This window comes from Xenopus laevis, chromosome 5L, assembly GCF_017654675.1.
Source record: "Xenopus laevis strain J_2021 chromosome 5L, Xenopus_laevis_v10.1, whole genome shotgun sequence".
Classification (NCBI taxonomy): Eukaryota; Metazoa; Chordata; class Amphibia; order Anura; family Pipidae; genus Xenopus; species Xenopus laevis.
The window spans coordinates 2,958,503-2,972,114 of NC_054379.1; the positions used below are offsets into that span (position 1 = coordinate 2,958,503).

The 13,612-nt window shown below is 39.3% G+C and overlaps 1 protein-coding gene across 9 annotated transcripts in view; it reads right to left on the reverse strand.

The window, feature by feature from the left end:
- The window catches only part of LOC108716080 (echinoderm microtubule-associated protein-like 6), a 112,611-nt gene that overhangs the window by 37,985 nt on the left and 61,014 nt on the right, over positions 1-13,612 (reverse strand). For 6 of the 9 annotated variants that reach the window (XR_005961176.1, XR_005961175.1, XM_041562443.1 and 3 more), the window contains exons 23-27: positions 12,885-13,016; positions 11,403-11,491; positions 9,727-9,903; positions 8,438-8,639; positions 6,520-6,646 (exon numbers count right to left, since the gene is read on the reverse strand). Coding sequence is in view for 7 of the 9 variants with exons in the window: in XM_041562443.1 (XP_041418377.1) it covers positions 6,520-6,646; positions 8,438-8,639; positions 9,727-9,903; positions 11,403-11,491; positions 12,885-13,016 (727 nt within the window). In the remaining 2 variants the exon portion in view is untranslated. Of the gene's footprint in view, positions 1-4,262; positions 4,371-6,519; positions 6,647-8,437; positions 8,640-9,726; positions 9,904-11,402; positions 11,492-12,884; positions 13,017-13,612 lie in introns of all 9 variants that reach the window. The other 3 variants (XM_041562439.1, XM_041562440.1, XM_041562438.1) reach the window with 1 other exon arrangement.

The following is a 13,612-nucleotide window of genomic DNA, read 5'->3' on the forward strand; positions in this document are numbered from 1 at the left end:
TTGAAAGTGACATCATCTGACAGAAGGGAATTACTAATCCTATTTTGAGATCCAACATGTCAACCTACAGTCACACCCAGAATGCTCCCAATACCCGCAATTTTGCGGGTACCCAGTCTACAAGGCTGAGAGTACGGGCAAGCGGGGCGAAATTCACCATTGTGAATGTACAATGTGAACAACTGCAGTGTGTCAAATGGGGACTGTGTATGGCACTAAACTTGCACCCAAGCCCAAATTTCTACCAACTTTGACCCAAGCCAAATTTCTACCAGCTTTGACCCAAGCCCAAATTTCTACCAGCTTTGACCCAAGCCAAATTTCTACCAGCTTTGACCTTCTACCTGATCCGACCTGCAACAGCTTTATCCAAAGGCTCATCTGAAATAAATGTCATCATGACATCATCAGAAATTTGAAAGTGACATCATCCGATAGAAGGGAATTACAGAAGATAATCCTATTAAGAGATCCAACATGTCAACCCACAGTCACACCCATAATGCTCCCAATACCTGCAATTTTGTGGGTACCCAACCCTTGCAAGACTATAGGGCTGAGAGTACGGGCGGGTCGGGGAGAAATTCAAAATTGTGAATGTACAATGTCAACAACTGCAGTGTGTCAAATGGGGACTGTGTATGGAACTAATGAAGTTTGGAATCAGGGATGGACTGGGCCTGTGGGATACCAGGAAAAAACCCAGTGGGCCCCAGCCCTTGTGGGACCCACTGGCCCAGACCTGCACCCGCCTACAGCCCGTGCTGCCCCTGATCATGTCCCCCCAGCCCCAATGGTGGCCACCACTACTTCACAGGTAAGAGCGGGGGCCTGCAAGGAGGGAGTCGTGGCTGGGGCAGGTGACAAAGGTAGGGGAGCCCAGAGGGAAGATCGGGGGGGCCTCCAGTCCGATGTTGTTTGGAATGATCAGAGACTTGTGGCCTGATTCCAATGTCCCAGCAGCAATTGGGCCAATGCACTCGTTACAGAGGATTTTGTGCACTGCTGGTTCCTCCCAACTTGGCAGTGTGTCAGGGTTTCCCAGTTATTATTCTTATACATGTGTTTAATATGAATTAAATGCATCAACAAAAGATGGGACCCCTATCTGACTCTGGGTTTTCTCTGGGTACCCCAGTTTCCTCCCACACTCTAAACACTTACAGGCAGGTAACCGGCAGCTAATACAATTGACCATAGTGAATATATGAACCAGGGTTGGACAATTTTTTTTTGGTAAAACCAGGAGTCTTTAGAGAGGCAGCTTATTCCTAAATGTTTCTGTGGGACATATCTGCTGGCTCTATCCTGGTTCTGCTGGGTTACAGTACTTGTGTCTCATCTGCTTTCTGGCATTTGGGCTTGGACAAGCTTAGAATTCTAGAATGGTTCCCACTCAATACATCTGCAACCATCATCCGCATTTATCTGTATCAAATCGCTCATTACACAGAAGGAAGTCTCTTTCTCACAACACACACCTTGCTTTCTAGTTTCCATTTGGACCTTTTCTAAAAATGAAGGGGGCAATTTTGCAAAACACTTTGCTGACTGTCAGGAACAATGCATTATCCAATGTAAATATGTGATGGGTGTTTTATGCACAGAAAAATCATTCGTCTCTACAGGGTGTTAGTGCTTAACAGCAGTGCTGATCTCTAACACCCACTGAATCATTCATCTCTAATTTAACTTCTAGTAGAGATTAAAGATTCAGACAATTTTTACAAAATAACCACTGTTTGCGCATGGTGAAAAAATATTTTGCATTAAAGCTAGAGATGCACAGAAGCCACTATTTTGTATTCGGCCGAACCCCCAAATGCTTCGCGAAAGATTTAAACGAATACCGAACCAAATCCTAATTTGAATATGCAAATTAGGGGTGGGAAGGGGAACATTTTTTTACTTCCTTGTTTTGTGACAAAAAGTCACGCGATTTCCCTCCCTACCCCTAATTTGCATCTGGAAATTAGGATACGGATTCGGTTTGGCCGGGCAGAAGGAATCGGCTGAATCTGAATACTGCTGAAAAAGGCCGAATCCTGAACCGAATCCTGGATTTGGTGCATCCCTAATTAAAGCCAATGCTAACCCCAAAATAAATCTTTGCCCACTGAAAGAAAATGTAAATCTAAGCGAAGTTCCAATCTACATTCATTAAAATAGTTCAGTGGTGTTAAAGGTGTAATTGCTGTTCAAAGCAGGACTTGCTCATCCCATTCTCTACTTCTGGCTCTGCCTTTTTAAACAGCTGGTAATAATATTTCCAAAAGTCAGGTACTGAAAAGAATGGGGGCAGGCTTTGCCTTCAATAGTTTTATTTTTGGGTTGATGCCTCCTTTAATAATATAACCGTATAGGTCATTTGTCTCTCTCACTAATAATTAATAATATTAAAACAAGGTCACAAATAATAATAGAAAGTAATTGCAAAAAGGCTTTATTTCTGGGGAATTATCTGTAACCAACTGAATTGAAAAAAAGTGTCATGAACAAGCCCTTTGGGTATCGAATTGAAACTCTGTTGCTTTCTGAGCTGATACAGGGAAATGTAAGAGGGAAACAACACTAAAACATAAATTAAACATTTTATTCTTATTTTTTATTTTACACGTACAAAACTGGAAGCCACTGAAACAAGCAATTGCTGTCATTTACTGTCAAATACTGGGTTTTGTAATGGTGAGCTGCCCCTTTAAATTCACAAAGAGGACATGAAGGGAGTTTAGAAATACACCTGATCCTTAAAGGTATACTGTCCTTGCCTGTGTTTCAAATGAGGGGTGGGCGTGTGCTAATGGTTCCTGCCATAAGCACAATAGGAGGGGGACAGCCAATCACAGCCCTGAAGACACACAAGCAAAGACAGGTTTCAGTTCCCTATCAGGTCCTGCTAGCTGCTGATTGGTTCCTATCCTGCAGTGAGCTGAGTGCCGCCTGGGAAAGGAGAAAGGTTTGGCGGGACTAGTAGTGTTTTGGCAGAAAGTTTCATTAAATCATTACTTTTTTAAAGCACATTCCTTCTATATTTAGAGGAGTTTATTGTACTGGTGCATTCTTGTTCTTTACACAATGGGGGTCATTTATCAACACTGAGCAAATTTGCCCATGGGCATTAACCCATGGCAACCAATCAGATTGTTGCATTCATTGTTCTATTTGCAACTGGCTTTAAAAAGCTACTCACTGATTGGTTGATATGGGTAACTGCCCATGGATCAAATTTGCCCCGTGTTGATAAATGAGCCCCAATATGTCTCCTTTAACTCACAAAAACATTTTGTGCTTTTGTGTAACAAACCTCTTGCCTAATATACAACTGGTATTCAGTGGCGGAACTACAGGGGGTGCAAAGGGTGCAGCGGCACCAGGATCCGTGCCCCTGCACCCCTATGGAGCCCGCAAGCCGTATCCCAAGTTGCCGGGTTCTCCACGGCGCACTCCTCCAGGGGCGTGCTGTGTGTGACATCATCATCGGCGCGATGCCCGCAACATAGCCAGTGGCGTGCGCCTGTAGCGCCACAGTGGTATTAAGTGATATTCTGATAATAAGCTTAGGGGAATAAATGTTATATTACACGGACGCACTTTGCCCATTGATGTGAAGCCATTATATTTAATACAATAGAAATAGAGATATAAATAGATTTTTCTAAAGAATTCCAGAGATATAGTTGGTAAATGATACTACAATATTTAAAATGTTGCTATAAAATCCCCTGTGATATAGAATACACTGTGATAAATCTGAAGGAAAACTAAATATATTTATGTTGGACAGATTAACAAAAAAAAGACGACACACACACAGAAATATATATATATAAGTGAAGAATCACTGAGTATCTGAAACATGACGTGGATTCCAGAAGGTCAGTGCTCTTCCAGTTTAACACAATTCCAAGCATTTAAGTCAGCAAAGTCCATTCTCTGAAGCACACACAAAGAACCAGCAGCTTTTTTGTACCCAAAAGGCTATACTGCAAGTTGTTACAAAAGTATGGCCACATTTAATGGTTTTGAGTAGTCCGATTGGAGAAATCACTGAAACGTGGCCATTTTACATGGGAAAAAAGCTAGTAGAGATCAGTAAAGAAGGGTTGTGTGATTAAAGGGGTGGTGGTTATGCATGTATTGGTGGTGAAATGCAACATCTTGCAGTCATATTGCATTCTAGAATTCAAAGCTTTGCATCTTCTCTGATGCCGCGTGCAAGGAAGCACATGATTCACACAGGTGAACCCATGCAGGATACTTACCTTTTCAGAAATTGCATGACCATAGAGATTAGAGATGAGCAGGGGTCAAAATACTCGCAAACACCAAAACTACCACCTGATTTTGGCAGGTTACATTGGTATCTGAACCTACAGCCCATAGAAAGGACAGAGAAATAGAGGGGGAGAAGATAGAAAAAGACAAGATATAGAGGGAGACAGAAGAAATGCACAACTTTTCTTCTGTATGTTTACTATTGTATCACTGCCCTAGACATTTATGAATATGTTTAGAAACTGGCGGCTCCAGATCTGCCGTCAATCATAATTCTCATCATTCTCATTCAGCCATTGGACAGTAGGAGCTGTTTTTGTGTTTTTTATGAGGGAAAGAGCCGCCAGTTTGTTGCCCCTGAATTATGGCACTGCAAGGTGAGATATTAAAGGGGAGTTGACCTTAAATGAACCGTTAGTATGTTGTAGACTTTAGTAGCCTCAGTAACTTATTGTCATTCTTTGTCTTTTTCTTTCCACCATTCAGGCTGCCTCTTATACAACCCTATGTAGTTACCCCCCAAACTGTTTCCCCTTGGGGGTCAGACATAATGGCTGGGGGCAGCGTCAGACTGGAGGGGAGGAGGGGGTCTGAGATTTTTTCCTGGTGTTCAGCCTGAAGGCTTACATTTGGGGAGGATTCCTTTTGCAATTCTTGATACTCCTGGAAGTCCAGTTTGAAAGCTGATTGGATGTACAGTAAATACATATTGGCTTCCATAAATATGTTTTAAATTATGGCTCCATATATATTTAACCTGGTTATGGGCCATTACTTGGGGTTATTTACTAAAATCTAAATTTATCTTGTATTTTTTTAAAAAAAAAAAAAAACCACAACCAAACTCCCATGCCCAATATTAGCTTATTTATAAATAAAAAAAATATTATTTAATCAGATCAGGGAGAAACACAATAAAATCTAGCTAAAACCCGAATCACTCAAAATTTTCAGAGTTTTTCCCTGAATTGCTCAAAATTTCCAGGCTTTTTTCCCCGTAAACACAGAAAAAGTCAGATTTTCGGGCTAAACCCATCGCAGACCACTTCAAATTCAGATATGTGCCTCTCCCGTTGACTTATACAGGACCTCGACGGGTCTGAGATGGCATATTTTAGGATTTGGGTATTTTGCAGCGTTGGGGCACAATAAATCTCAAAAAATTTGTTTTTTTCCCTCTAAAAATTTGAATTTTCTAGTGAAAAAAACTAGAGATTTTAATATTCGGGTATTAATAAATAACCCCCTAAAGGTTGAACCTCAAAAAAGGGGTTTGATCTAAAAACACTGTATTAGGGTTACACACCCTGACTCCCAGAAGTGCTTTAAAGAGCAACATCAGTTTTTAATTGACAATGTTACTGTTCAGCCTTCTCCTATGTCTCCTTCTGCCTGGCATTTAAACCCCTAGCTGGTTGCTATGGTCAATGACGAGAAAAAAACAGAGCTTTTGTTGTTTGGTCCTGGAGTCCCTATTATCTACAAGATCCTAAACAGTTATTTTCAGTAAACGTCCCCTTTAATGAAAATGAAACATTTATGAAAGGAGTTTACAGTCTTTTTTTGTGTGTGACTCCTGCGTCATTATCATGTGCATGAAATGCGATATGTATAGTCTGAATGTTAATGAGGAGAACCCTATAGCATTCAGTTTGGCTGAATTATGCTGTACAAATGCACATAATATAAATATCACAAGGCCGTGACCTCACTCTCAATCACATATACTGATGTGAAAATAAATATCAACGCAAGAAGTGTGTTTTATACTGGGAATAAATCAGCAGTCGGTTCTAGAGAGAAGATAGAGAGTAGTATAAACAGGTTCATGGACCACTAAACTTACAAATACTCGTTTTGTTCTGAATTCATAGTGATTGGATAAAAACCTTGACGTATTTATGAATAAAACTTCCGGTTAATAAGGAGAGAGTTCTGATTACGTGAATAATTGGAAATAATTTAATGTAAAGAAAATCCTGCTGCCAGGAATATGTTAAACATGTAATTGGGGGCTTTGGATAAAATACTAACGAATAATATAAAAGTAGGCAACATAAGCACTAAATTCAAATGAGCTAGAAAAAATCTGAGGCCTTGCCAGAATATAATGGGTCACATGCTTTAAAATGTAAGGAGACTGAAGCGTGGTTAGCTAAAGCTCACAATCTAAAGCATTCGGGTTTGATCCAGTTATAAGGCATGTAAAGCACACAAGCAAGAATAAGGGGCACAAGCCTGTACCTTTCCTCCGCCGATGCCTCTTTAAGCTGCTGGTGAGGTTTCGTGCCTTCCATTTCCCGGATGCTCACCGCATAGATCTTTGTCGTATAATCAATTGATTTCTCTCTTGCCACGTCACTGTCGTAACCTGCACACACATCATTGTATTCAGCTGGATTTTGTAACAATGCTTTATAAGGTAACTTTTAATAGTCATCAAAATGTTTGTCTTTCCATTGGGGTTAAAGAAAAAACTTGTATCCCCAAAACCTTTATAAAAGAAGGGGATCATGGTCACAATATCCTTGCCTCGTCCACTGCCATGGGGTACAGGTGTGATATATATATAGTGAATCAGAGGCATTTGTCTATAGCAGAGCTTCCCAGACTGAGGTGATGGAAGGCCTGGAGGCCAGTTAAAGGAGTTGTTCACCTTTGAGTTAACTCATGATGTAGAGAGTGATCTCATGATGTAGAGAGTGATCTTCCGAGATAATTTGCAATTGGTTTAAATTTTTGTATTATTTGTGGTTTTTGAGATATCTGGCTGTTTATTTAGTAGCTCTCCTGTAGGCAATATTATCAATCTGGTTGCTAGGGTCCAAATTATTCTAGCAACCATTCATTGATTTGAATAAGAGACTGGAATATGAATAGGAGAGGCCTGAATAGAAAGATGTATAAATAATAAAAGGTAGCAATAACAATACATTTGTAGCCTTATAGTTTTAAGAAGGGGTAAATGACTGTAAAAAATGAAGACCAGTTGAAAAGTTGTTTAGAATTGGCCATTTTATTACATACTAAAAGTTCCCTGGAAGGTGAACCACCCCTTTAAAATGAGATCTGATTAAATTTTAGAGGCCCAGGTTGGTAAATTATGATGAGATTTGGGGTAAGCACTTATATGTTATCCAAGATATTCTTGGAACTCTAACTTAATGGCTAATAGAGTAATTTCATACATCTCCACCCTTATTATGAGCTATGGGGAGCCTTGGCCCAAAAGGGGAGAGGTGGTTGACCTAAAAAAAATCTGAAAACCACTGGTCTATACTCACACTGTGTGGCACGTGGAAACTCATCAAAACTATTACCAAGGGGATATGTGGTGTTTTTAACTTTGCCAAATATCATAAAGGGCTGAAAAAAATAAAGACTCCTGCATCTGTAGTGAAGACCACCCTCAGCTATTTGTCAGAGCTAACTGCAAGCAAGATATCAGGTTGTAACAGTAAATCTCCAAGCCAGGGAGTGCGCTCAGTACCAGCTGAAGCTCCTGGGAAATGCCACCAATTAAATGTAACAAATCATAACAGTTGCTCTGAAACAGGTATATCTTATAAACAATATATCTTATAGGGGGGCTCCTTTTTCCAAGAAGATGTATTAGAGCTCACTCTATTAAACTCACCAGACATCATGTCTCTCTACATGCAGGATTTGTGCAAAAGGCAGTTATTTTGTTACATTTTGTTTGTACTGGAATCAGTTAATAGAGTGAGCTCTAATACATCTGCTAGGAAAGGAGCCCCCCTATAAGATATATTGGATGTAACTGTCAATGAATATCTGACACCCAACTGCTGCATGAAGACAGAATGAAGATAAATAGATGCTGAGAGAGGAATAGTGAATATGACTTTGATTATTTCAGAAATTATGCAGTTGTATTTAGAAAGTTTTTTATTTCAGTATGATGGTGCTTATATTAAATTTTCATTTTTGCGATAGTTCCCCTTTAAGGTAAACTCGAGGAGCATGCTCAGTAGGGCTGCAGCTGTTGAGAAATTCCAGCAACGAATGTTCCAATTCATGGAGTTAGTGACGAGACTCCTGGAAACTGATCATTACAATAAATGTTATTATTCCAAAACAACATTTTATGATGATGAACTTCCACTACAGAAGTATAGGGATCGGGATATGATTTAAATACCTCCATCTTCCTCTGCTTCCGTGTCCGACTCTTCACTGTCCACCGGTTTATTTTCCAAGCTCCCAAAAGCCTCACGAGTCCAAATCATAAGGGCTGTGTCTGCTCCGCCCAATGTCAGCAAGGTGGAGTCATCATACAACCACCTGACATTGGTCACATGGGCACTGTGTCCTACATATTTCTTAAATTTGGCATCACAACCCTGTACAATAAACACATTCAAATATAATAAAAACCTCTTTCAAGCCTAAGTGTTAGGCGTATATTGAAGGTGGTGAGAAATCAAATCATAATCAAATGTTAAAATGAAAGGATATCAACAGGCATATATATATATAGGAAACTTTTCTTTTTAAAGGGATTATGTCATGTTTTTTATGGTTTTTTATTTCACTCTACCATTTAAAATGTTATTCTTGAACCAACAAATGTATTTCTTTAATTGTAATATCGGTGTGGAGGCTCCATCTCAGTGCATTGTGCCTGATTCTGATCTTTGAGAAGGAGCCAACACTTCAGGATGGAACTGCTTAGAAACAGCTATTGTTTCTCCCCTTCTCATTGTATTTCAATGCGACCCAAGTTGTGCTCCCTAGTGGTAAACATGAGAATAGCACCCAAGTAGGAAAAAACAGGGGTTTTCCTGCCTGCCTGCTATTCTCGTGTTTACCACTAGGTAGGGCTAGGGAATACTGCAAATGAATCCTTCAGCAAAGGTACTATCTGGTTACTGTCCCATAGTTCTGTTGTTAGGCTGCTGTGGGGAGAAGGAAGGGGGTCGATATCACTCCAACTTGCAGTACAGCAGTAAAGAGAGACTGAAGTTTATCAGAGCACAAGTCACATGACTGGGGGCTCCTGGTAAGTGGATCATGTCTAGCCCCATGCTAAATTTCAAACTTAAATATGAATAAATCTGTTTGCTCTTTTAAAAAATGGATTTCAGTGCAGAATTCTACTGGAGCAGCACCATTAACTGATGCGTTTTGAAAAGAATCACGTTTTCCTGTCACAGTATCTCTTTAAACTATTCATAAAAATGTAATTTAGTCAAAGCTGTTCTTTTCATTTTGCTTTTCAAAGGGCTGATGCACAATTATACAGAAACACACAAGCTAACCATTATGTTTGTGTCGTCATCACGCTACCAGTAAACGGAGCTACTTTCCTACGTTGCATTACAGATGGGTGCAGGTGTGTTTCATTTGCACAGTGTGTCTGGGTATATACACACTCCGGCCAGTAACACAACTGCCAGCCAGTGCTAATGCAATCTCATAGAGGATTACCTTTACGGGATACGAAAAGAGTTTCACAAATCCAAAATCATCGCCTGTGGCTAAAGCTTTCCTGTCTTTGGTAAGAGAAGAGGCATTCACATCCGTTATATCACTGTGAGCGGGCCAGATGCCTTCACAAGTCGGGCCCAGCACACAAGTCCACGTGTGCCACTCAATTTTCTCCATCTGAAAGCAAAGCTCATATAAACAAATGACATGGATATGGTAAGATATTTACATTAATCTGACTTTATGCAGTGACCAGATTGCTTTTAATTTTATTTTCCCTTATTCTGATATGCTGGGTTGGAAGAAATATTACTTTGGGTATTTATACCTGCAGGGACTTTGGGGCCCAATGAGACAACAGACCCATAGGCAGCTGGGAAGCCCAGAATAGTAGCGGGTCTGGAAGAGTTGATGGTTGAAAAGATTTGATAACAGGTGTAGTTAGAATCTAGTCACATGAAAATAGATTTTAATTACAACACCGGACAGTGCTGGAACCACATATAGACACATTTTGTGGGTTATTTATTAATCTGGAACAGCAAAAAGTTGTGAGTTTTACCCAAAAGTAAAGACCAAAATTATAATAAAAATTCAAATAATTTACCAGGACATAAAGCCTGTAAGTGCCCCAGTAGGCACGAAACGCGTTAGGCGGTCATCTGTATATCCTAATAAATGATTTGAATTTTTAGTAAATTTTCTTATTGACTGGGACACAAGAGGTACAAAGAGTCTTTACCAACTCACAACTTTTTGCTGTTCCAGATTTTTGCACCCATGGACTGGGGTGAACTGTGATCATTTCTCTCCTTTCATTAAATTCTTTTGGACATTTTTTTCTTTTTTTTTTTTATAATGGAACAGTTATTGCCATAGAATACCAAGTTCTTTAATGTTTGGTTATTAATCTTCGAGTTGTTTTTTCCATGAAAATTCTAATTTTCGAGATTATTTTTTGGCCAAAAATTGTTTCGAGATGTATTATACCTGACCCTGGAAATAGCTTGAATCTGAAAATACACCATCTAAAACCTGTTGAGGTCATGTAGGAGTCAATGGCAGAGGTTCCTTGAATCAAGATGCCTTCATGATGTTCAAGTTTTTTTGTAAGCATTTTGCTTGAAAACTTGATCAATTAGACCGACTTGAGTGGTTTTTTCGCCGAAAACTCAATTAATTCCAGTTTTCAGGTTTTCCGACTTGAACTTGTTGAATTGAGTTTTCACCATTTAAGTTTTTTTCTTAAATAAGAAATCATTCGAGTTGTGAAAAAAGCTCACATAGCTCTAAAATTCGAATTTTGATAAATAACCCCCTTTATATCAGTCTGATCAAAAAGGACCAACGAGGCAGATCAGGATGTGTGAGGCTTTATTAATGTGAGAAATGAAATGATTTCATAAGCTTTGTTAGCAATGATTCTAAGCAATAAGACTTGCCTCCACTAATACAGCACCTGTCTGCATTATTGCCAAAGAATGAATAACAGCAAGAGATATTGGGAGCATCGAAGTGATAAAAAAAATAATTATTATTCTGATAAAAAACTTAAAAAGTTAGATTCTTAAAAAGAAAAGAAGAAAAGAAACACCATCCTTATTAATTTAACTAAACTTGTGTGAGTATGTTGGCCTTAAACGGGAGATAATAATGAACTGCTTAAAAACACTTACCTCTGCGACTTTAATGACATAGCGTTTTCCTCTTGGAGCTTCGAAAAATAATTGTTCTTTGGCACCAGAATTAACTTGCAGCAGCTTTCCTTTGGCACAAAAAAACAATGCAAAGTCAGATTTCAAAAATCTCAACAATAAACTAGAAATACAGAGGAATTCACTGGCAAGCTAGTTAAAAATGAAGCAAACGGAAATGATATGAACACCGTAAAGGATATGAACAATGATACATTCTAAACATCACAAAAAAGACTTTAAAAGGGGCAGATTTATTGAAACTCAAATTTTCCATTTTTTATTAGAAGAAAATCGACCTAACTCCCATCCACGAATTTACCTCATTTATCAAAAAAATCAGGTTGGAAAATTTGGTGCGGGAAAAGTCTGGCTACACAGCAGCTTGTTTATATAAACTATAGTAGTACTTATCTGTTATCTACTGTGTATCCTGTGCTTGAATGGCTGCCCCCATGGCTACACAGCAGCTTGTTTATATAAACTATAGTAGTACTTATCTGTTATCTACTGTGTATCCTGTGCTTGAATGGCTGCCCCCATGGCTACACAGCAGCTTGTTTATATGAACTATAGTAGTACTTATCTGTTATCTACTGTGTATCCTGTGCTTGAGTGGCTGCCCCCATGGCTACCCAGCAGCTTGTTTATATAAACTATAGTAGTACTTCTCTATCTACTGTGTATCCTGTGCTTGAATGGCTGCCCTCATGGCTACACAGCAGCTTGTTTACATAAACTATAGTAGTACTTCTCTGTTATCTACTGTGTATCCTGTGCTTGAATGGCTGCCCCCATGGCTACACAGCAGCTTGTTTATATAAACTATAGTAATACTTATCTGTTATCTACTGTGTATCCTGTGCTTGAATGGCTGCCCCCATGGCTACACAGCAGCTTGTTTACATAAACTATAGTAGTACTTATCTGTTATCTACTGTGTATCCTGTGCTTGAATGGCTGCCCCCATGGCTACACAGCAGCTTGTTTACATAAACTATAGTAGTACTTATCTGTTATCTACTGTGTATCCTGTGCTTGAATGGCTGCGCCCATGGCTACACAACAGCTTGTTTATATAAACTATAGTAGTACTTATCTGTTATCTACTGTGTATCCTGTGCTTGAATGGCTGCCCCCATGGCTACACAACAGCTTGTTTATATAAACTATAGTAGTACTTATCTGTTATCTACTGTGTATCCTGTGCTTGAATGGCTGCTCCCATGGCTACACAACAGCTTGTTTATATAAACTATAGTAGTATTTTTATTTGTTGGTGTTACTATTCCTTTAAGGTTATGATATTGGATATAGACACAGACCTAAAGAGGCTCTGCAGCAGTTTCTCATATTCAGAGGAGGCCCAGGTGTTCTGAGCCAAGCACCATTTGAGCCGACCCCCTTTGCTATCTTGTTCATTCCCTGACCCTGGAAGCATTCATTAAGCATATGTCTTTGTACCTCTTGTGTCCCAGTCAATATGGGTGATGTAGCTTGATGCTCCCTTGCAGATACCAACGCGTTTGCTCGTCAGCACATTATAAATATCTACAAAGTTATCATGGGAAGCCACGGCCAGATATTTCCCTGCATCTGAAAGCAAAAACACAAAGGTTATTTTACAATCACACGGTACAATGGCTCAGTCCAACTATGCTAGACTTCATTTTATGGTATCTCTGTACATGTATGGGACCTGTTATCCAGAATGCCTGTGGCCTGGAGTTTTCCATAAATTTAGATCTTCATACCTTAAATCTGCTAGAAAATCATATAAAAATGAAATAAATCCAATAGGCTGGTTTTGCCTCCAATAAGGATTCATTATATCTTAGTTGGGATCAAGTACAAACGACTGTTTTATTATCCCAGAAAAAGGAAATCATTTTTAAAAATTTGGATTGTTTAGATAAAATGGAGTCTATGGGAGACTTTCTGGATAACGGGTTTCCGGATAACGGATCCCATGTCTGGCTAGGAACACATTTAGGGACTCTACACAGGCACAGCCATAGCGTTTCCCTTAATAGTTGTCATTGCCAAACTAGATCTTTGTGTGTATCTCCGCATGCAGTGAGGCCTAGTGACTAGGGATGGGGGGTGATATGAGGTGCAGTTATCTTAAAGGAACAGTTCAGTATAAAAAATAAAAACTGGGTAAATAGATAGGCTGTGCAAAATAAAAAATG